The following is a 24,305-nucleotide window of genomic DNA, read 5'->3' on the forward strand; positions in this document are numbered from 1 at the left end:
TAGCAGCACAACGTTAGGTAAGAAGATCAATGCCAAGACAACATCCAGATTCTATGGGGCTCAATGAAAGCATTCCTAAGAAGAAGTTGATAGCTGAGTGCCGTAAGAAAAACAGAATGATTGTAAGTAAATAACATAGAGGTGAACCTCAAGGTCCTAGAAAAACAGACAAATTCAAATCTAAAACCTAAACAAGAAAGGAAATTAAAAAGATCAGAGCAAAACCTAATGAAATTGAGACCAAAAAAATACCAAAAAAAAAAAAATCATCATCAAAGAGCTGATTTTTTCTAAAGAATAAACAAAATAGACAAACCCTTAGCCAATCTTTCCCCCCAAAAGTAAAGATCTGTATCAATGCAATTATAAATGAAAAAGGTAAAATCACAATGGTAACAGCCAAAATCCAAAAGACTTTTAGTAACTACACCAAAACCTGTATTCCAATAAATTGGAGAATGCAGAAGAAATGGATAGATTCCTAAATACACATAAATTCCCAAAACTACACTAAGAAGGTATAAAAACCCTGAATAATCCAGTAACAGGGAATGAAACGGAGGCAGTTAATAAGGGAGCCTACTAACTAAGAAAGGCTCAGGACCCAAAGAATTCACCACTGAATTCTACAAGAACTTCAGGGATGATCTAAAATTAATATTTCTTAAATCCTTCAAAATAAAATTGAAAGGGACAAGTACTGCCAAATTCATTCCTGGAAGCTAGCATTGCCTCGATTCCAAAACCAGAGTAAGACACAACTAAAAAAAACAAAAACAAAAAAACAACAACAACGTACTAACCAATCTCTTTACTGAACACAGCTGCAAAATTCCTCAATAAATTCAAATCTAAATTCAAATCTAAAACCTAAACAAGAAAGGAATCAATAAGATCCTGGGAAACACAATGCAACAAATCATTAAAAAGATCAGACACTGTGACAAAATAGGTTTCATCACAAAGACGCAAGGATAGTTCAACATATGCATATCAATGAATGTATCACATAAACTGTGGACAAAGACCACATGCTCATCTGAATAGATGCAGAGAAAGCCTTAAATAAAATCCAACATCTATTTATGATAAAACCTGGAAGAAAATAGGTAAAAACCTTATTTCAATAGCATAAAGGTCATTTACGACAAACCTACTACCAATGTCATATTAAATGGGGAAAACCTGAAAGCTTGTCCTCTAAAATTAGGAAAAAGACAAAGATGCTCAGTAACACTACTCCTGTTCAGTACTGTACTTAAACCTCTAGCAAGAGCATTCAGGCAAAAGAAGGAACTATAAGAGATACAGGAAAGGAAAAAGTCAAACTATACAGTATTTATACACAACATGATCCTTTAAAGAGACAACCCAAAAAATTCTACCCAAAACTCCTAGGATTAATCAGTTCAGCAAGTCAGGATACAAACATTAATACACAAAAATGAATAGCATTCTTGTACACCAATAATGGACCCACTGAAAAAAATTAGGAAAACAATACCATTCACAATAACTTCAAAAAACAGCAAATACTTAGGAATTAACCTAACAAAGGAAGTGAAAGATTTTTGTAGTGAAAAATATAGTAGAAAAAGGATAGGGAAGAAGACATCGAAAAACTGGAAAACATCCCTGTTGCTGGACAGGAAGAACAAATACTGTCAAGTACTGGCCATATTTCCAAAACATATATCGATTTAAGCAATTCCAATCAAAATACCAACAGTACTTCTCACAGACCTAGACAAAAAAATCCTAACATTTATATGAAACTAGAAGAGACCCAGAATAGCAAAAGTAATCCTGGGCAACAATAGTACAATCCCAGATTTCTAGTTACACTATAGCATTACAGTTACAAAAGCAGCATGGTACCAGCATAAAAACAAACACAGGTATCCATGAACAGAAGAGAAGATGAAGAAACAATCTCAGACACATTCAGCCATTCGACCTTTGACAAAGAGCACTCAGGATAAACAAGAAGAAAGACGGCCTCGTTAGCAAACAGTGGTGGGAAAACTGGCTATCCACAAGCAGAAGTCTGAATCCAGACTTGGTTCTCCCACCACATACTGCACAAAATTAAGGGGGATCCAAGATCTAAGCATTGAAACAGAAGCAACATGCTGGAAAATGAGACAGGTAGAACTCTTGAAGGTACAGGCTAGGACCTTCTAAACAGAACACCAACTGCACAAGAAATAACATCAAGAATCAACAAATGGGATTTTACCAAATTAAAAAGCTGTACAGCCAAGGACAACTAACAAAGTGAAGCGAAAACCTATAGAATGGGAAAAATTTTTGCAAGCTATTCCTCAGGCAGAGCACTAATATCTAGAATACATAAACAGTTCAATAGACCACCCCAAACAAAAGATCCAACCTCCCCCCCAAAAGCAACTCAAATGAATGGGCACTTCTCAGAAGATGTACAACTGGCTAATAAATACATGAAAAAATGTTCATCTGTGGCCATCAGAGAAACACAAATTAAAACAATACTACAATTCTCTCTTATCATAGGAAGAATGGCTATCATCAAGAAATCAAATAATACAAAGGCTAGGGAGGCTGCAGACAAAAAGTGACAAGAAAAAGTACAGAATGGGAAAAAGTTTTGCCAGCTATTCCTCAGGTAAAGCATGAATATCTAGAATATATTCTTATCCTTCTACATTACTGGTGGGAATGTAGACTAGGACAACCTTTATGGAAATGAGTATGGAGATACCTCTAAAAAAATAGAAATTCCACTTGAACCATCTATTTCCCTTTTAGGTATTTTCCCCCAAAGAGTTAAAGACATCTTATCACGATGAGACATGGATACCCACATTTATAGCAGCACATCCTATAATAGCTAAATCTTGGAAGCAGCTTTTATGTCCACTAACATATGAATGAATAACAAAGAGGCGGTCAAGTCCTTATGTATTTATACACAATACAGTACTATACTTTGCCATTAAGGAGGATAAGTTTGATTTATTTGTAGGAAAACAGATGTACTTTGAAACCATAATGCCAGGCAAATTAAATCAGACACACTAGCTTAAATATCGCTTGCTTTTTCTTACAGGAAAAACCCAAAATAGAAATAATCCAAAGTGTAAAATACAAGGTAAATAATAGAAAACAAAGGAGACAGATATTCTGCAAAAGGAAAGGGAACCAAGAGATGAAGAGAGAGGGGGAAGAAAGGAGCAAGGGAGGCAGAGAGAATTTAGACGTGCCGTGTGCATCCACCAACTCCTTATGACGAATACAGTCATTCTGCAGTATAAACACTACGAATAAAGTCAAATTCAAAAAGTCACTCTCTGTTCCTCAGTTTTATATATAAAATAGAAATAAAAAGAAATACAGACTCAACTGGGTTATGAGGATTAAATTCTTCCACACTGAGAATTTATCACAAACATAAACAGAACCTCAAAAATAGCAGGTGCTTGCTCAAATTAGCCTGTACCAGTGACAGCAAACCTTTTAGAGCTTTCAATGCCACAAACAGCCCACTGTGACACCTGTGCCACAGGTTTGCCATCGCTGGTCTATACCATCAACAACCAAGGTAAACAGACACTGTATTTGATGGCAACACAAAAAAGGCATTTCTCTCTTAACACGGCCTGTGACTGTGGTAGCATCGTCACTGTGACCTTGAGGGTCCTGATGAGGGAGGCAGTGAGAAAGGCGGCAGTCAGTGACAGGGCAGACACTGCCATAGGTGTCAGGGACATGGCTTTTGATTTCTCCTCCCGTTAGTCAAATGTTTTTTAACAAACCCAGTTCCTTCACCGCTGGAGATCACACACGCAAGGTTAGAGGATGCTGAAACCAGCACGCAGACCGAAGAAGCGGTACTGTGACCAGATTAGAGGCAGATGCTCCCTGCACAGCTCCGCAGCCTGGAGCACTGTTACCTGACAAAGACACTGTGACGTGCTCGGCCTTGCTCCTCTTCACAAAGTCCCACAGCGACTGTGCGCAGCTCTGACTGGCCGGCCACGGCACACTTCCTAGTTCAAGAAATGAAATGAAACGTGAAGGACCGCTTGGACATGGTGTTCTCACAAGGGCAAAGCTATGCTGTCCTCTGTGAAACCACCAAGGAATCCCGAGATTGAGTTGTCAAAGGCACATGTAGGACATGTAAAGAGTCACACAAGACCTGCACTCCCTAAGGGAAAAAAAATATATAGTTTAAGGACAAAAGAAAGATGTTCAATCTGTAGGTTTAGCAAATGCATTATTGAGGAAGGACTAAGAGAACTATCTAGAGAACAAAAACATAGCCAAATAATTATGGAGTAAGTTTCTAAGAATAAACCTGACCAAAACCTAAAACCACGAAGCCTGAAACACTTTGGATGAGACATCAGATCCTTTACGACTGGGCCACGCATTTCTTACCAGCAAAGTTTTTGACTTCAGAGGAAAAAAAACGTAATTTCAGGTGATCAGTACAAGGCACGGTTTTTTAGTCTTGGCCTTCTGCTCATTCTCATTTAGAATGGGTCCTAACTCCTAGGTGCCTCTTCTAGGGATGAATTAGTAATAAGTATCTCTCCTCATCCATTCCCTTCTGTAAGTCCTTTCCTTCAAATATCGGTTCTCAGTGTGCCCCAATATTCATATGTCCCACTTATAACTCTGCTTATCTGTTGCCTACAAATTCCTTTAATCTAGCTTACGTTATAGATCCACCCAAATCACTTGCTAAGTACATTAATAATAACAATGTTACAATTACCAATTATCACATGGCAAGTGCTATGCACAAAAGCCTTTTATCCATAAAACTCAATGATTTTTAGATTTGAAATGCTACTCCAGCAAACTATACTTTTGTGATAAACAGGACACTGGAACTGTAAAAAGTAAATTGTCATGGAGTAAATTTATCTGGTGGTGGTGAACAGCAATTTGCCTGTACCAGCTTTCTTATCAGCTGCATGACGGCTGACGGGACCATTTCCTTCTAAAACAGGGCTCCACTGACTTCCTGTATCTGATCACTAGGCAGAAACATCCTTTGAGTAATACTCAGTGAACAAAGTGTGTTCCTGAAACCATCTATCATTTATTTTCTCAATGCAACCAGTTAATATATAACAATTCTATAATTATTTTAATGTTCTTGCCAAAGACTCATAAATTCAAGCTGTAATAAATAACTTGCTCTAAAAACTAGTGGCAGTATAATTTTGTAAAGTGATTTTAGCACACATGAGTGATTAGAACACTACACTTTCTGCTAGAACAAGCTATATACATTAACAGGACTGTAGAAGTCTGCTCTTCTCTTGCCCTTGATTATTCTTTTCCAATATTAAATAAAAAGTATCACTATGATTTAAATCCTGTTTTGTTTAGTAGTTGTGTGACTTTAAGCAAGTCAACTAATATCTTAATTGTATAACCAGGTCACTTGTAAGAGCCATTTTTAAGGGATCCTATAGTTATTGCAAAAGAGGCTTCTAGTGCATGTTAGTTTTCTGGTCCAAGACAAAAGAAACTATCAAGAGGCAACTAATATCTAACATTTACAGAGCACTTACTATGCTCACCAGAAAGCAAATCTTATATTCTTAAATTTCTTGGAATCTGTCTACGAAAGAGAAAACCAGTTATTACTCTAGCCCATCCCGTGTGGAAGCTTGGGTTATATCTTCGTAATAAGACTTCTTTCAACTCTAGACTGCATTAAGAAACTTGTCCTGGACATAAGGTGTTAACGCTCTGCAGCACCCCCAGCAATGACCAAAAGAGCTGGGTTTAGAACTGCTGCGTGGGGGCTGGGGGTATAGCTCAAGGGCACAAGTGTCTGCCTGGCAAGTTCAAGGTCCTGAGTTCAATTTCCAGGACCTTAAAAAAAAAATAAAGTAAAATTGCTGCGTGAGCAGATGCAATGTGATTAGTTTCCTGCATTTATCTAGAACGGAAGTGTAATCATAAAGCCTCATCAAAGATTTTCATGTTCTTTATGCTAGTATTATTGGAGGCATAAAGGTATTTTTTATATTAACGGAGTACACTATATGGCTACATTATGAGTAGTTAAGGTTTTCCACACTGGAAGCTGCCACAAGTGAGCTATGAATGTGCTTAATCAAGAAACTGAGTATCAGGTTATGAAGCCCACACACATAAATAATCCCCCAAATTTAACTTTCCATCCACAGTAGCAAGGCTGATACCTAGTGTGATGGATCGGACGCTGCTTGCACCGAGGCCGATATTAGAATCAGTGGTGTTATTAAACGTCATGTCTTCCAGACTGCACCATCCATCAGAAGAGATGGCTTGGAAATGATTTGTCAGCGCTTGACTCACTGCTTTTGAAAAATCACCCCAAGATGTCTGTTTGCGGATATTTAAAGCACATATTGTGTTTTCACATTCACAGTCGTCACAATCATCTCTGCCTGGTTCAATCTCACCCACAGAAAGCCTTAAGGGTATTTTCAGAGCATCTGTTAAAAGAATATAAGAATCAGAAGTTAAAAAACAAACGGCAAAGCAAGCATATATAAGCATTTAAAAATAAACCAAAGAACAGCTTTCTTACTTCTTCCAATAATATTCAATTGAACCTTTATATACTAAACTTTGGTCTCTCAGTGTCTTCGTAATTTTTTTTGGAAGCATAATATGGGCTGAGGGTATAGCTCAGTGGTACAAGTGCCTGCCTGGCAAGTGCAAGGTCCTGAGTTCGATTCCCAGTACCAAAAAAAAAAAAGTAATTGGAAGTGTCTTATATGAACTGTTTATTTTTCCTTGCATTTTCAGATTTTTCCATTTCACTGACTCTTTCCCTTCAGTAAGAGCTCAAGCTGCTTTAAAAAAAAAGCTCTCCCTCAACCTTGATTTTTCAGAATGCTTCTCACCTTTACAGATAATGTCATGAGTAAGTCAGGTGACAGTATTTTCGTAAAGCTCAAGATAGCGGCTTGAGCATCACACAGACCTTAGCCTGAGTCTTGGGGTCAGCTTTCTACTAGCTGTAGTATTTGGTTAACTGCCTTGATCTCGCTGTACCTCAATTTCTTCCATAGAGAGACTGTCTACTGAGTTGTTATAAAGAGTTAATGGATTTATGTTTGCAATAAATTTAAGACACTATTTGTTATACAGCAAATACTAGCAAGTACTCGGTAAGTGGTAACCACTGCAGCACGGGCTTTATGCATCACCTTCCGACCTTTCTGTGACACCAGGCTGCCCTGTGCGGGAGGCGCCCTGTGCACTTTTGTTCTCATGAACTGCATTACGTGTTTGCTCCCAAATCTTCTGTCTGTTGAACTCATTACTGTTATTAGAGAATTCACCATTCTGTAAACTGATGACATATGAATTACTATTTTAATAAAATAAAGTTCAATACTTTAAGAGAAACTTAACGGAGTTGGTGAAAAGTGTTATCTACTGAGACATAAATGAGCCACAAAGTTAGAAAAAATTTCATCTCTGGACACAGTTCACAAATGCCTTAAGTACTCAAACACAAGGCATTACAGAAGATGCATTAAAGAAATGCTTTGTTTAAACATGAATACAATCTTCAATCAGTGAAGCATTCTAAAGTGAAGATTATTTAAAATTTGAAAGAATTATTTTGTATGCTTTACTATTAAAATATTAATCCCAGTACTTGGGAGACTGAGGCAGAATGATCAAGAGTCCAGCCTGGACCATACAGCCGAATCCTGTCTCAAACAAACAAAGCATTTTTAAATGTGTTTCTATGATCCTTTTCTTCAACTTGATTTTCCCATTAAGTGACAAGGTACTGTATTATTTTATTTTCCAACTGCCAGTTCTCAGTTATCTTCCTCAACAGTATCACATATAAATGACCCCTCTCTGCTCCTGAACAGACTCAAGCTGGACTCCCTCCGACATTACTGTCTGCTCTTTCCTTCTCTGTTTTTGTCTGCTTGCTCCTCCATTTTATCCAGATCTTAATGACACCTTCAAAACCTTTCCCTACTTTTTCTGTGTTCACTCTTAGTGACCTCATGCAGTCCCACGACTTTAAATACCACGCAGAGGCTGCTGACTCTCACTTTACATTGCAGCTCACACTGTCCTCCAGAATTCCTGCTGACTCAACACAGACGGCCTCACAGACATCAAGAGCTATGTCCAAAACTGAACTCCTGCTCTTCAGCAGCAAAACCTGCCTCACCCACAGCCCTCCCCTTGACAGGAGATGGCAACTGCATCCCTCCAGCTGCTCAGCCTGAACACCTTGAATTACCTGTGAATTCCCTCTCATCGACCGCACATTCAGTCCATTAGGAAGTTCAACAACGCTGTTCTGAATCTTCAAAACCTAAGTGCTTCACATCTGCAACAATCCTAGACTCAACCACTATCACTGTTTCTCACCCGGAATACAAGTCATATTCCAACGGATGCCCTTGATTCTACTGCACAATCTATTTTTAGCAAAGCAGCTGGTGACAGTTAAAATCTACACCAGGTATCTGTCAGTAGGGCTGTCTTAAGTCCTTATACTGGCCTACAAATTCAACAGAAATCTACACCTTGTCTAACCGATTTTCCTACTTTCTGCCCTTATTCACTCCAACCCTGTCGCCAGATGCGCCAGGCACCTCCTACCCTAGGGCCTCTGCTCACTTTATGTCCTACCTGGAAAACTTTACCTGACATACCTGCATAGCCACGTTCTATCTTCAACCCTTGCTTAAATGTCTCACCAGTATAGCTTCCCTGGGGGTCATTTTTAAAATTAAAACCCACCCTCAAACTCCCAAACACCTTCGGTCCTTCTCATGGTACATATCAGCATCTGTCATGCATAATGAATTGTTTTGGATGTTTACTGCTCATTTTGTCTCTTACTGTTAAGGATGAGAACAATTTTCTTAATACTTTTTCTCTTACCCCACGTTAGGATACTGACTGGCAAGCAAAGGAGCTCAGTAATTATTTGCTGAATGAATGAATGAAAGGGCAGAATTCTGCGACAGTTTTTCCCACTGTCTCTCCATATTACTCACTGTTTAAAATAATCAGCTTCTGCCTCCAGAACTGCATGAAACTTGTGTCCCCGTTAGAAACAACTCTTTATTTGCCAAATTTCTCTGAGTCTCTTTTTAACCCTCACACCGTAGGGAATGTGACAGTACAGTACTGAAGGACTTCTCCCTCTCCACAATGGTCGCCCAGCTAAAGGCAGATTGTTTTTTTCTGGCTCTCTAACTTACTACTTTTTCTCAACCTTCTTCTTAAACCTTCTCTCCCATCTATTTTGCCCTCACAGCTGGGGCTCCTCTGGGCTTGTCTTTTCCCCCTTTTGTTCAGCAACCTGCACATTACCCCGTGTAACAGCACCCCTGTGACTTGCTGCCCGGGACTGCCTCTTTCAGCCTTGCTCCCACCTGGCTTGTTCAGGCCGTTCTGCTTCTTGGTACCTACCAGTCACGATCCCCACCCCCACCCCTACACCAAGAAAACATTCCCACACTAGAAATCTCTCACTTCTGTGCTTATATTCATTCAACTGTTCTTCAGTTTCCCTAGGATTAAGTCGAAACTTACGCACAGGACTAACTCAGGAGGAATACACAGCCCTTTATGACCAGACACTACACTGCATTTCCATCCTGAGCTCTGTTTTTGCGCGTCAGATCTAGACTGTCCCCTGCCCAAATCCTTCTGTGTTCAGAGGTAGGGCTTTTGGAAGGCGACTGGATGACAGTGGTACTATCCTCAGAGGAGGCAGGGCCTGTCTGAAGTGGCAGGTCTCTGGGGCATGACCTGGGAGGGTGTATCTCCCCCCAGGACTCCTCTCTTCTCTCTGCCCCAAGACCGTCAAGCCTGAGCTGCTTGTCCTCTGCCACGCCCCTCTGCCACCCTATTTCTGCCTTGGAGCCAGCCAGCCACGGACTGAAATGGTCAGTCAAAATGAACCTCTCCTCATTAAACTGTGGGTCTCAGCATTTTGCTCCAGTGAAGCGAAAGGGACAAACACATCCCTCCTCTTTGTACTTCAGACAGACTGCACGGCACCGTGCTCTCTGAAGCCTCCAAACAGGCTGTTGGTTCACCAGGAACAACTCTATTTTTGGCCTAACTCAGTTTTCACTTTGAGCCGTCACTGGGAACCTTTTACCTACCTCCGCCATTCACGTTTTCACACTTTACCACATTCAGAGGCACTGATATAGAGTTGTTTTTCAAAAATTTCACATAGATGGTTTTAGATTATGTATTGTTTCATAACTTTTTCAGTCAACATTGTTAACCTATCTATGGTGGTTTATACACATAAATTTATTTTTAACTTCAAATTGTTAACTTTCTACTTTTCTATTATCTATTGCCCAACAGATTTCCAATTAGAACGCTTTCAGTTTTCTTCTGTTACACACAATGCTTCCAGAAACATCCTTTATCTCCCCTGGTACACGTGCCACAGTGCCTTCATTTTATGTTCTGAGGCAAGGAAAGAAAATGTTTGCTGAACAGATGATAAATGGGCTTCTTTGTGTTTCTCTGACATGGTCTATTCCTTGGTACTCACTCTCTGTATTAAGAGTGGAGCAGAGACTAGGGGCCATTAGATACTTTGTCTATGGTTACACAAGCCTCAAAGCAAGGTTATGGGTTGACATCCTGGTGAAGGTGCCTTCCCTCAAGGTCACCTAGCTACCACTGTTCCACAAGATACTCTTTCAAATGCTGCCAACATGTCTGAGATGGAAATTGTGCTTGTGTCTTGCCTACCAGTCCTTTATTTGTTAAAGTCCTCTTTAAGATTTTCTTCCAACCCCTTCCCGTAGTATGCATCATTTCTCCATCCATTGCTCTGGTCCAACTTTTGACACTCACCTACAACTTCTTGATACTCAACCTGTTTTCGTGCTCTGTGTAGGTTCACTTGTACCCCCCAGAGCTATTTACACAGTTACAAATACCACTTGCACAGTACGCACCGTCAAGGATCCAGTTAGCTCTTCTACGTCTACATATAAAACCAAGATTACTGAAAAGAGCTTTAAGCTGCCTGTGACATCCACTGCTCTGTGCCCTGCCTTTCGTATGACCCCTCCACCCACCCGCCTCCTCACACCCAGTCCACCACCGCTATCTGCACCAGTTGTTCCCTTCTGAAGGTTTAATACAAAAAGTAAGAGTTTAAACAAATGATAGCAAACTGATAGCAAACTCTTTACCGGGCCAAAGTAAACTTTGAAATAAATAACAAAAACACCCCTCTCAGATTTCAAGAGAAATTCTTTTGGTTCTCTTTTACCTGTCTACGTTCATGTATCTTCCAGTTTGTTTATACCGTTTCTTACCAAATTCAAGTTTACTTCATGAGGTAAAAGACCACAAATATACATATAAAAGTGAAGGCTAAGACATTACTTTAACTTGAAATTCTGCTTACCCTAAAGTTGACTTACAGAACTCGCTGCATGGATGGACTGGGTGATAATCTCGATATAAGTCATAATACTTTGAATGACCCAGCATTCCATACTCATAAACCCACAAGTGAACTTTATATTAAATGTGCTGAGCAGTATGGACACTTAGAGCTGGAAGGGACCCAAGAGACGGTCAATTATCCTCAGACCTAAGGAGGCAACTGTGTGCTGGAAGACAACCTAGCTGCCTGGTTCACAGGGTCAGCTGACACACAGTACACAGCTAGGCTTTCTCACGCCCCGGCAGTCTCGTGTCTAGAAAGGCAGTCTAAGTCATGAGAAAAAAAGAATAATTTAGACTGCTTTCCTAGGCCAGTCAGTAAATTCCAAGGAAGATTTAGCATTGTTTGAATAGCAAATAGTTCTACAAAAAGTCATTCTACATTTCTGGAAAAAAGCAATAATCACATCCGTAATCAATAAAATGTTACTGCAATAGCAAGGGACCAAGAGAAGTAGAAGATAAGGAAAGTGCACTTGTACTGATGTACTTCCCACACCCCCGAGGCCCCGGAGACAGGAAGGAAGGTGAACAAGCAGCTCTGCACGTTACTTACTCAGATTCTCTAGCAAATGCTTGCAATCATCAGTGGCAACATCATGCACAGTCCGACCGCACTTGTCCCTCTTTTCTGGCTCAAGCCCTCCATGCCTACACAAGATTTCCAGGCAGTTCTGTAAAGACAAGAGCTCTATCACCTCCAAGTCCAAATGAATTAACTTGATTACAAAACTCAAGTGAAAAGCCAGTTGCCTGTGGCAAGCCAATTAAAAATTCACAGCTGGAGCCTGGCACGGCGGCACACACCTGTAACCCCAGCTCTCTGGGAGGCTGAGGCAGGAGGATCACAAGTTTGACCTAAGCCTGGGCAACTTAATAACTTAGTGAGACCCTGTTTTAAAATTTTAAAAAATAAGCAAGGCTAGGGATGTGGCTCAGTGTGAAGGCCCTGAGTTCAAACTCTAATACCAGAAAGAAAGAAAAAAATCACAGCTAAAAATTTTATTTCAATTCCAGTAATCCAAAATATACAGATTGATCCCAGATTAACCTAAATTATGTCTAGAAATTCAAAGTACAAAGTTCTGCATTTGTGTGGTTTTTTTTCTGTACTTAGGATCAAGCCAAGTCCTTAGACATGCTAAGAAAGTGCTTTACCATTCAGCCACACCCTATCCCTAGCACAGAGTGTTTCACTTAAATGTGAAACATTCTTCACAAGGAAGGCTCTAAGGTTTTGAAAAAAAATTACTAATCACTGGATTTACAGAATAAAATTAAAAACAAAACTGCCTTCAGCAGACAGTATCCTTTTATGGTAATTTGGCACTATAAAGAGAAAAGACTTGTGCTACAACTAGAGGCTGCTTGCTGCCTTCTGGACTACGAAGTGCCTTCCTGGTAAGTGCAGGACTCTTAGCAACTCGGTCCAGAAGCCCTCAAAAGCACATTTATATTTGAGATTTTATGCTGCCCTAAGTTTTCTTTTAATATGAACATCACGTCAGTTGAGTTTTTTAAAGTCCTTAGTCCTCCATAATTTTTCAAGTACAATGTAAAAGACAATAAATGTGGATATTACATCAGATTATTTCCCAAGGAATTGTATCTTATTAACTTTTCACACTTCATAATTTGCTTATTTCCCATAAGAATAATTAGAAAAATAAACAGGCCAGAAACAGTGAGAATGAGTTAATGACCAAAACAAACAATGTGCTTCCCACCGGTCCTTCAACACACATGCACAGCTTACTGGCACTCTGACAGCACAGTAAACCAGGCAGTGCCATCCAGTGGAAAAGCACAGCAGGCTGCGCTACCAGGAAGGGAACCCATCTATGGAGGCAACACTGCACCTGCTATGTGCTTCATCTCAATTCCAACCTTCTCACCATTATAGTGTGATTTCTAATATTAGAGAGTGATTCACCTTCTTAATTTCAATATAAATGGAATCATACTTCAGGTGTACTTTTACACTTCCATTTTTCATTCAACATAATGTCACTAAGACCCATCCAAGTGTTAAGAGTCATCATAATTTGTCTTGTCTTTTAAGAAGTTATTACTGTGCATTGTCAGGCATGGTGGCACATACCTGTAATCCCAGCTACTCAAGAGGCTAAAGCAGGAAGAATGGAATTTAGCAAGATACTGTCTCAAAATAAAAAATGAAAGGGAATGGACAGGTAGCTTAGTGTAAAACCTTGAGTTCAATCCATGGTAACATGAAAAAACAAATGACTGGGTATTATTCCATTATGTGAATATACCATAATTTACTTCTCTATTCACTTGTGGATGGATATTTGAGTTCTGCCATGAACATTTTACTACTGTGGAACACACATGTGGGTACATGCACTCACACTGGACTGCTGGGCACAGGTCCTAGCTCTGTTTTCTGTCTCTCTCTACACACACACATACAAAAAGCTTTCAAAAGTAGAAATATCAAACCCAGTGTGGCTGCACAAGCCTGTAATCCCAGCACTTGGGAAGCTGAGGCAGGAGGATAGTGAGTTCAAGGCCAATTTGGATTGTACAGAACAACTCTGCAAAGAAAGGAAGAAAGAAGAAAGGGAGAAGAAAGAAGTTGTACCAAGTCCCACCCCATGAGACTGTGAATTCCAGTTGCTTCACACTGTCTTCAAAACAGTACTTTTAAATACAGTAATGGATTCACAAGAAAGTACAGAGGATGCCTTAGGACGAGGAATAAAAAGGGTGAACTAAAAACATCAATGAAGTGAAATTTGAGCAGAAGCCAGTCATATTTTGAGGTCAGGACAGAGATGATACACAGAAATGTTCTGGATGTAGAGAGATGGCAGATAAGGCACTGGGACCTACGGGATAGAGGGATTCAACCAAGACAGCCCTCAGCAAAGAGAATCTGCCTTCCTGAAAGTGGACCGTACGGAGGCACTGGCTTCTCACCGCCTGCTCCTCCCGCTCAGGTCGGAGGGGTCTCTACAACATCAAACTCTGACTTTTATGAGTCTATGGTTCAGATCGAAGAAATTATGAGGTTAAATAGTTAAATGAAAACAAAGTAAAATATGTAAATAACAGTTCTTATCAAGCTGTTATTACTAACTTTTATAAATTCACTAAATGAAACATAGTTAATGAGAAACTCAAATGTTGAATTAACGGTAAGAGGTGTACATCGAATGCAATCTGAGAACTAAACTTTATAAATTTCCAAAGAGATAAAAATAATTTATTATTATGCAAGGTAATTCTTATAGCAAAACAGAGTGATAGCCAAAGAAATTTACTCTAATCCTGCCAATATAAATGGTCATATCTGCAGCCACTGTAAAACTTTTGACATTTTTTTGGCTTTAGTTTCCTTTAACTGTGCTTCATTAGGTTTTCATGTGACTTAAATGGAAGACACAAAAGTTTTATACTCTAGGCATGTACTGTACTAAAGTCTCAATCTTGATGAGCAGCTATGATTTATTATAATCAACCTCATCATCACCAATTAGAAAACAGTCCCAATATTCAGTTAGCTGAGTTATTATAGTGCATCAACAAATGGAATTAAGCTGAAGATAATTCTAAGTGTTGTTACTTCAAATTACAAAGACAAATGATAAAAGGTGCAACACAAGGTTCTAATATTTCCTATACTCAGAAGGGCAATGGGCAAGAAATATAAGCAGCGACTTTCTCTTGAAGGAAGCACAAAAAGTCAGTGCCCATGAGAACAATGCATATCCAAATACTGTTACACGAACAAATTCTAGGGTGAAGTGTTGGCTCCAGGATGAACACAAAGGAGATGTAAACCTTGACCAAACTGTCACTTAACAATAGTCACAGCACCCATTTGAGGGCATGCTATGTTTTAGGCACTTCTGACATTTTGTAAGTACAATCACTGGTTGCTGAACAATAGGGATAATTACAAGAAATGTGTCATTAGATGATTTTATGTTGTGAAATCATAGACTGGCTTTCAGTGGGACTACCACATACGGGACCACTGTCATATATGTAGTCCACTGATGACCAACATGTCATTGGGTGGTACATGATTGATCTAGTGCTCATTTAACCCTTACAGCAACTTCATGGCACCTCTGTGCCAAAGACGATGTCAAGACTGCAGGTCGTGATGACAAATAAAGAAGCAGTTCCGTGTATCAAAGACAAATGCAACGTCATAAAGAGGTAAACATGGATAAAACATGGATAGGAAGGGGGGTACATAGGATACACAATCAGCAACACAAAAATCTTTAGCATCTTATACACCAAGAATGCAGCCAAGAAGACAAATGCCACGGCTTGTATCTAGATGTGCTCTCAAAGCCTCATGCAGTCGTGGACAGGGAGGTTTGAAGGTGGCTGGATCACGGCGTGTGATGCGAGGGTATTAAGGGTGCCCCGCTCTAGCTGTGGACGGCACCACCTCAAAGGTGGTGGAATGCAGAAGGAAGCTGCTTCCCTGCCTTCTGCCTGCCACGGGATGTTTCTCCTCTCTGTGCCCCTCTGCCTTGGAGCCAGCCGACTGCGCACGGAAACCTCTACACACTGTAACCAAATAAACCTCTCCTCCTTTAACTTTTGGTGTTGGGTATTTTGTCTCAGTAACAAGAAAGGTAACTAAGACAACAGAAATCAGGAAAAACAATTCCATTCACAATAGCTTCAAAAAAATTAAATACTTAGTAATTAACCTAAGTAAGGAAGTGAAAGACTTCTATAATAAAAATTATAGAACTCTGAAGAAAGAAAATGAAGAGGGTGTTAGAAAATGGAAAGATATCCCTTGTTCTCAGAAGAATACAAAAATAGCAATATTAATATAAGTGATCTATAGATTTAATACAATCCTTATTAAAATACGAAAAACATTCTTCACAGAACCAGAAAAAAACATCCTAACATTCATAGGCAATTGCCCCCTCCAAAAAAAAACCTCTGAGCAGAAAAAGTAAAGCTGGCAATATCATAATACCAGATTTTAAATTATACTACACAGGCACAGAAACAAAAGCAACACGGTACTGGCCTAAAACAAAACAAAAAACTCAGGCACACAAACTCATGAAATAGAACCAAAGACAGAGACACAAATCCACATTCTTACAGCCATCTGATTTTTGACAAAACAGCCAAAAGCGTATGTTGGAAAGAAAACAGCCTCTTTAACAAATGGTCCTGGGAAAACTGGGTATCTACTACCAGAAGACTGAAACTATAGTGATCCCTATATTGCAACCTATAGTAAAATCAAATCAAAATGGATTCAAGACCTACCTGCAAAAACAGAAGTTTGAAACTCTAGAAGATAACATAGAGGAAACACCTGAAGCTGTAGGCACAGGCTGTTCAGTTCCTGAATAGAACCCCATCCAATAGCACAGGAAATAATATGAAGAATCAACACATGGGACTGTATTAAAAAGCTTCTTGACGGCAAATAATCAACAGAGTGAAGACACAATCTACAAAACAGGAGAAAATTTTTGCTATCTACTCTTCTGACAGAAGAGTACAATCTATTTAGGTTATCTAGAGTACATAAAGAACTAAAAACAAATTAACCCCTTAATCCTGGGCCCTGGCAGGCTGAACCAGGAGGACTGCTGAGTGTGGAAGGCCAGCTGAGGCTATATAGGTGAGCTCAAGACCCTCCTGAACTATATAACGAGACCATGTCTCAAAAAAACAAAAAAAAACAAAAAAACAAAAAAACCTAAAAAGCCTATGATCCAGTGAGAACAGCGGGCACATGCTGCATGAGGTAGCGCACACCTGCAATCCTGGCACTCTGGGAGGTGCGGCAGGATTGTAGATTTTAGCCTCGTCTGGACAATATCTTACTGCTTCAAAATAAACAGGCTGGGGATGTAGCCCAGAGCAGAGGTACCTAGTTCAATCTCTAGTACCATCAAAGGGGAAAAAAGTTCAACATCTCTAGGCACGAGGGAAATGCAAATCAAAACAACTTTTGAGATTCCCTTTTACCCCAGTCAGAATGGCTATCAACAAGAACAGAAAAACAATGAATGCTTAAGAGGATGGGGCGGGGGCGCTCATACACTGTTGGTGGAAATGTAAACTAATACAACTATTATGGAAATTCCTCAAAAAACTACAACTAGAAATACACTTTGACCTGCTCCACCTGTCCCGGGTGTACTAAAAACGTACTACAGTGACACAAGTATGCACACGTTTACAGCCACGCGGTTCACAGTTGCTAAGGCCTGGGAACAGCCTAGGTGCCTGCCCACAGATGAACGGATGGCGACAATGTATATTTCACAATGGAATATTATTCAGCCACAAAGAAGAGTGGAATCATATCATTTACAGGAAAATGGATGGAACTTGTGCTCATCTTGCTAAGGGAAATAAGCTAGACTTAGAAAGCTAAATATTAAATGTGTTCTCTTCTATGACATAGCTCAACCATAAATACATGAATAAAATAAAGGGGAGATAAAGTAGAAGCAGACTCTGGGAGACTGGGAAGCAGGTGGAGTGCAGTGAGGAGGGGGAGTAAGGGTTTGAGAGCGATCCAGCTCTGTTCCACGCACGCCCCAGTTCCCCAGAATGGACGTCGCTGCTGTGAACACGAATGTGCACTAACTCAGGACGCGAGGGTTGTGAGTGAACTTTGTCACTGATGCAAGTGTGAGACGGTCACCTGAGCGAGGGGCCTGGCTTAAATTCAGTTCACAGGTTTCGGTCCACGGCTGGTGGGTGCTGTTGCTCTGGGGCCTGTGACAGCGCAGCAAGTAATGGAGGGAGGCAGGATGCAGGAGCAGGACTGCTCATGTAGAGGTGGCCAGGAAGCAAAAAGAGGAAGCGGGACCAGAGGCCTAACATCCACGCTGCAGATGTGCCCCACATGACCACACCCATGTGACTAGGAGCCCCCCACAACGCCACCTCCTAAAGGTTCATATACTTTTCAGTAGCGCCACAGGTCATGCCCAAGCCTTCACCATACGGGCTTTAGAGACACTTACCTAAGCCTTAGCAAGAGAGCTATGAATGTTGTAAGAGCAAAATTTTAGTCAATGGAGTAGGAATAGAAGGGAGAGATGGACAGAAAGTATCTACGCTCCTTCCCTCCTTGCTGGATGGGACTGTGTGAAGAGGACAAATACTATGACACCAACCCCTGGAAAAGGATACCCAGAGACCCTGAACTAGACAGGGTATCCTACCCAGGGATCTAGAAAGGCAAGTGTAAGCTTGCCCTAACTAGTGAAGCAGCTTCTTTCCGTCCCTTTATATTCCATCCAGGCTACTCACATTTTGGGTGGCGCTACCCACAACCGGAGTGGGGCACCCTTAATTCCAGCGTATTTTAGGCTACAGACCCCAAAGTAACAGCACACTTAGATATCTGTTATCACAGAGATTTAAAAAGTGCAGCTTTGGCTTCAATTTTCACTTTCAGTCACATTCCTGAGGTTCATTGCCACAGTTAACTTACGGTAGAGGTTGGAGAATGGTCTTTAAATCAGACCAGTGACCTTGGGCCCAAAGGAAAACAAGAGATCCATTACAGCGAAAGGGCAGAAGAGATGTCAAGGGATGATCAGCAGTTTCTGACATGGTCCTTCAAGGAGAGCTGAGAAACAAGGTGTCAAGGAGATTAAGCAGAAACCCCCAAGTTTGAAGAGTTAGAGATAAAACCAAAGTCAAGGAAGGGAGGCAAGAGTCTGAAATTGGGGAGGAGGAGAAAAAGCAACAGTTTGTAAATGCACAGGTAAGGTCCAGCTAGGTACTGAGAATGGGCTTGGGCTGCGGACTGTATTCACTGCTTTGCAGCAAGGGGAGATGCAAGCTAGTAGGGTGGGAAACTCTGCATAAGCATAAAGGGAGATGTAGGTAAGTGGCCAAAGACAGTCAGCTGGAACATGTGAAGGGGTGAGTGCTGAGCAGTTTTCAGGCTTACCTATAGGCACAGTGATATGTTTAGGTAGAAAAGTGCCATGATTGGTTCTGTTCTAAAAGCTGATGGTTGCACAACAGAAGACATGTTGGAAAGGAAGAGGGTGAGGGCAGAGAGACCAGTTGTGAAAGAAGCGCCACAGCCCGATCACTCAAAGATGAAAGAGTAACTCTTCAAGGCAGTGGAAAGGAAGAGGGGCACACAGTAACAGTAAGGAACAAGCACTCCAAGTGGAACTCAGAGAGGTCTCTGAGAACACCTAAGTAACGGGAGGTTGTAAGGTTAACGAGAGGAATAAGAACAGGGGAAGGAGCCACTTGCAACAAGAACAGCAGAAGCAACGCCAGGGAGAGGACAGCAAGCACAGGATGTACACACGGGCTAGCCATGCATGGCTCCAGCACTGAACGCACTAGGAAGGGTGAAGAAACAGAAGCGCCCCTCAAGGGCGTGGATGGAGGCCAGCAGAAAGGGCCTGGGCTCTCCTGCCTCATGCCGAAAGGGACAGAGCCCTGAAAAGATGTGAAGCAGGTAAGTTCCATCACAATGTTCATCTGTTAGGAAGGCCCCTCACACAGCAGTGCAGAGGTGGACACTAGAGGTGGGGAGACTGGGAGAGGACCCAGAATGCATCCACGCAACAGAAGACTGGGGCTTTTAAGGGCAGTGCCTGTGAGTGGCTGGAGGAGGAATGTATTCAAAGTTCACTGGGATGAAATCTAGAGCTGTACTAATCACTTGAAGCCACTAAGATAAGATGAAGCAAGTAAACACACATGGCAGGTGATGCTGTAGGATTAAGAGGAAAATCCAGACACACAGCAGACTGGCTAAGGTGCCCACTCATCAGGGCCCAAGGATGCATCCACATGGAGGTGCCTGGGGAGAACAAAAGTGAGCCTGAGGGTACTGAACAGCTACACTGGGGTAACAAGGCAGACAGGCCATACTGGGCAAACCACACAGCTTCTCCCGAGTTATCCAGGAGATGCCCTGCAACAGGACGTTTCTGGATGGTCTAGGAAAATAGATGGTAGTACCATGGATAAGATATTGGGATCCCCAGAGATTATATTCCGGGGATCAACATGCTCACTCAAGGGAAGAAGGATACAGACAGAAGAGGAGGAAAAAGGTCTGGCCCAGACAGATGCAAGGTGTAAGTGAAAGATCTAGAAGGTCTATGCTTTGGGTCTATGCCTCGGGTGAGGGGTGGAGCATGACTCTGGCTGGCTGAATTTACGTTCCCTCTAGGGTTCTGCCATTCATTCACTGCTGCCCAGAAACAAGCAATGATGCAACTCACTGAATATTCTAGAACGAGTGTTGTTTTTTAAACCTTCCCTTCATTTATACATAGTCTCGCAATTTAAAAAATAACTAAAAACTAAAGGCAATGCAGTGGTACCTTGGTTCACGATGCTTTTGTCTGTGAACAATTTGGTTCATAAACAGAAGTGTTTGGCAAAATTCTGTTTTTGTCTGTGAACTATGTACCAGGTGATGAACATGGCAACAGCCATCTTTCCTGCATGAAGACGAATGTGGCTATCTTTTCCAGAATCGTGGAACAAATTAAGTTCGTGAGTTATACAGAATAAAGAGAAACAGATTTTTAGAGTAATATCTAGTTCCCATAACTTGGTGTTTTTTAGGCATCTTAAGTAATTTGTTCCTCTTTAAACCATTTCACAAATTTGTGTGCAAGGAAGAACTTCAGCAACTCCTGTTATAAACTTGTTCTCTCTGCAGCCAAAACATAGGGAAGGGAGTCCAAGTTCGGGGGCCCCACACGGACCCCTGAACACATCTAATTCATAGAAGCCTTCTGGACAACCGGGTGGCTGCTATAAGGTTAGAGGAACTATCTGACTCTAATATGGTTATAGGTTAACAGCACATCAATCAGACCACCATCCCAACAAAAGGGCCACTGTCTGACTGCAGGCCAGTGTCTCTGCCAGAAATGATCTGCAGGATGCTGGAAATAAAATGTCCTGAAGACAGTTTTAAAAAGTCAAGGTAAAAAGTTAGTTGTGGAGATACACATTTAGAACTATTTATTATAGTCACTGAAGTTAAATCTGAAACACTGGGTAAGGTCTTTAAAAACGAGGTGGCAGATGATAAGGGAGTTGAGAAGTTGCCAGAGTGAAGGCAGAAGAAAAGGAAAACAGAAGAAGTGTTCTGGAAGCCCAGGGAGAAAGGAGTTCGCATTAAAAACTAGTATATTAAATAACCCAGTGAGACAGAGCAAGAGCGGGAGTGATAGGAAGGCACAGGTTTTGACAAAAGGTAAGCCAGAAGCATAACCACTCTCCCCCTGGTCAGAAAGTCAGTTTCACAGATAAAAAATGACAGAGATGCTCAAATTCAGAAAATCTCCTTAACTTTTTTCTGTTACAGGACTTTAAGATGCCTGAAGTCTCATGGCAGAAAAGAGTTTAAGAATTTAACTATTCACACAAAGTGATTAAAACAAAGGCTTATCCTTAGGTCAACATTCTTTTGGAGGCAGTCATAGCTCAGCTTGAGAGAGAAGTGGTCCTACTGTCAAACATTAGACAATGATATACACAGATATCTTAGCCACTGGAAAAAGATCAAGGACTAAAATGGAACAAACATTGATTCGACAATCTGATCATCCACAAAGTGGTGAGAAATTATTTTTACCATTTGCTAAGACTTGAGTTCTTTATCTACAACACAAGGGGGCTGGACTGGATGAGTTATGTCCATTTGAACTTCAAAATTCTATGATTCTCTAGTAGAATTTAGGTGGACAATAAAGGCTGCCTCTTGGGTAATGATGTTACCCCCACTGAGTGTACACTGGACATATGCTACTGTAGAGAGAAACAATGTATTGGTTTTTAAGGTTCTACTTGTAATCAGTGTAGAATCTTTCTACCAACACATTAATTCATAGTTATATTTTTCAGAAAACTGCCCTTAGCAACTCAGCCAAAATAGAAACACCTTTTAAAGAAATGATACAAACATATTTTCTACTTTTGATGAGAATAGAAGGATGTACAGTGAAAAGAGTAATCAAATCAGGCAACCTGGCTTTATTCCCAACTTCTATCTATTAGACCCTTGGGGTTTAAATGCCCTAATCATAAAATGAAGAGCACAAACTACAGAATCAAATGTTCACTGCAGAGCTAAAGAAAATCTATTATTTTAATAGGTTAGCAGTGTGTGAATGTTGTCAGTCACGCTTTTTAAAGCCTCTGGTCAAAAAGTCATCATATGCTTCTAAAAGTAAAATAATACAAGGCAGTAACTATATTAGCTTCCTGTTGCTGAGATACAATATCTAACATTTGCTATTTAAAGGAGAGGTTTAATTTGGGCTTGTGGTTTTAGGGAATTCAGTCCAAGGTCAGCTGGCTCCAAGGCAGAAACACCATGGCAGAAAGGTGTGGCACAGAAATTATATTTAGTTCTTAACAGCCTGGAGGCAGAGCAGATGAGCAATGGAGAAAGGGAAGAGGGACTAGGTATAGTACAGAAGGTCATGCCTCCGTCACGTATGTACTGACACATCCAGAAATGTGCACTACCAAACCCACAGGGGGCTCCCAATCAAGGTGACACGATCAAGCTTAACCATCACATCCCGCCCTTGTCAACTTGGTCCCCAAACACATCTCCTTAAATGATACTTAATCCCCAAACACAAGTTCTTAAGTCTGCCTAACACGATCTTGTACACAACTGAAAATGCCAAAAAGTAAGTTTCTTTTCCAAAATCTCAACAGTTCCAACATTGTTCAAAAGTCAAAGCTCAGGTCTCTTTTGAGATTCAAGGCAAACTTGTAGTTATGAATCTCTGTAAAAATAAAAAACAAGTTACATAATCCTATACAATGGCAGAGGGGAAATATTCCCACTCCAAAAGGAAGGTACAGGGCAGTGGTGGTGAACTTATGGCTCCCATGCTGCAGCAGGCTGTTTGCACCACTGAAAGACCTAAAAGCTTCACCATCACTGGCATAGGGGCATAGAATAAAAATCAGACCAGAGACAGACCAAAACCCAGCAGAACAAACATTAACTCCTATAGCTCTATATACAAGATCCAGGGTATATGGCAATTAAAGGTGAGTTAAAGGGATCCAAAGGACTTGGGCAGTTCCATCCCTACGGCTTTGCCCAATGTAGATCAAATGGTCTTTCTTTTTGGTTGGCTCCTCTCATGGCATGCAGCCTTCCTTGACAGATATTCCAAGTTCCTTGCATCTCTGACTCCCTGGAGTTTCTACTGCACCTTTAGTTTCACTATCATAACTTCAAAAACTGCCCATACCAGGGTTTCATGCCTGCGTTCCCAAGTCTTCCTTTGAAATGTGAGTGGAAAACTCTGATCCCACAACTCGTGCGTCCTGCATCCTGCTAAACCCAGTATCACATGAACAATGTTGAGGTCTGCTGCCAGGGGAACAGTGTTCAGGTCTCCCTGAACTATGGCTGGAGCAGACTGAGTGCCTGGATGGCTGAGCATAGTGAAATTTATCTCATGGAACCAATTCCTTAGGGAGCTCTTCTGCAGCAGGGAGTGCCAGTCTCTCTTCTCAAATGAAAGGTTTACACTTATGTGCCCTTGAGTCTGTGAGGAGTAGAGTCTCCTTCATTTCTGAGATAACCTCAAGGTATTTTTTTTCTTGTCCTATACTAAGTACTTTCTTTCTTTTTTTTATTTTAAAGATAAAAGAACCAAAACATCTTAATAAACACACAAACATTTAGAAAATAACACAAAAACAATACAAGAAATACAGAATCTCAGAAAAGGTGATAGGAAATTAACAATGGTTGCTATATTACATATTGCTATCTTCAATTTGGATACTCAGATAAACAAATATAGCCATGTAAGACC

At 40.8% G+C, this 24,305-nt stretch overlaps 1 protein-coding gene across 1 annotated transcript in view; it reads right to left on the reverse strand.

Moving 5' to 3' along the window:
- The window catches only part of Cttnbp2 (cortactin binding protein 2), a 163,108-nt gene that overhangs the window by 38,233 nt on the left and 100,570 nt on the right, over positions 1-24,305 (reverse strand). The window contains exons 9-11 of the mRNA XM_005388158.2: positions 12,032-12,149; positions 6,210-6,485; positions 3,933-4,028 (exon numbers count right to left, since the gene is read on the reverse strand). Of these exons, the coding sequence (XP_005388215.2) occupies positions 3,933-4,028; positions 6,210-6,485; positions 12,032-12,149 (490 nt within the window). The remainder of the gene's footprint in view (positions 1-3,932; positions 4,029-6,209; positions 6,486-12,031; positions 12,150-24,305) is intronic.

The sequence above is a fragment of the Chinchilla lanigera genome, unplaced genomic scaffold, assembly GCF_000276665.1.
Source record: "Chinchilla lanigera isolate Chin_1 unplaced genomic scaffold, ChiLan1.0 scaffold00031, whole genome shotgun sequence".
In the NCBI taxonomy this organism is placed as follows: domain Eukaryota; kingdom Metazoa; phylum Chordata; class Mammalia; order Rodentia; family Chinchillidae; genus Chinchilla; species Chinchilla lanigera.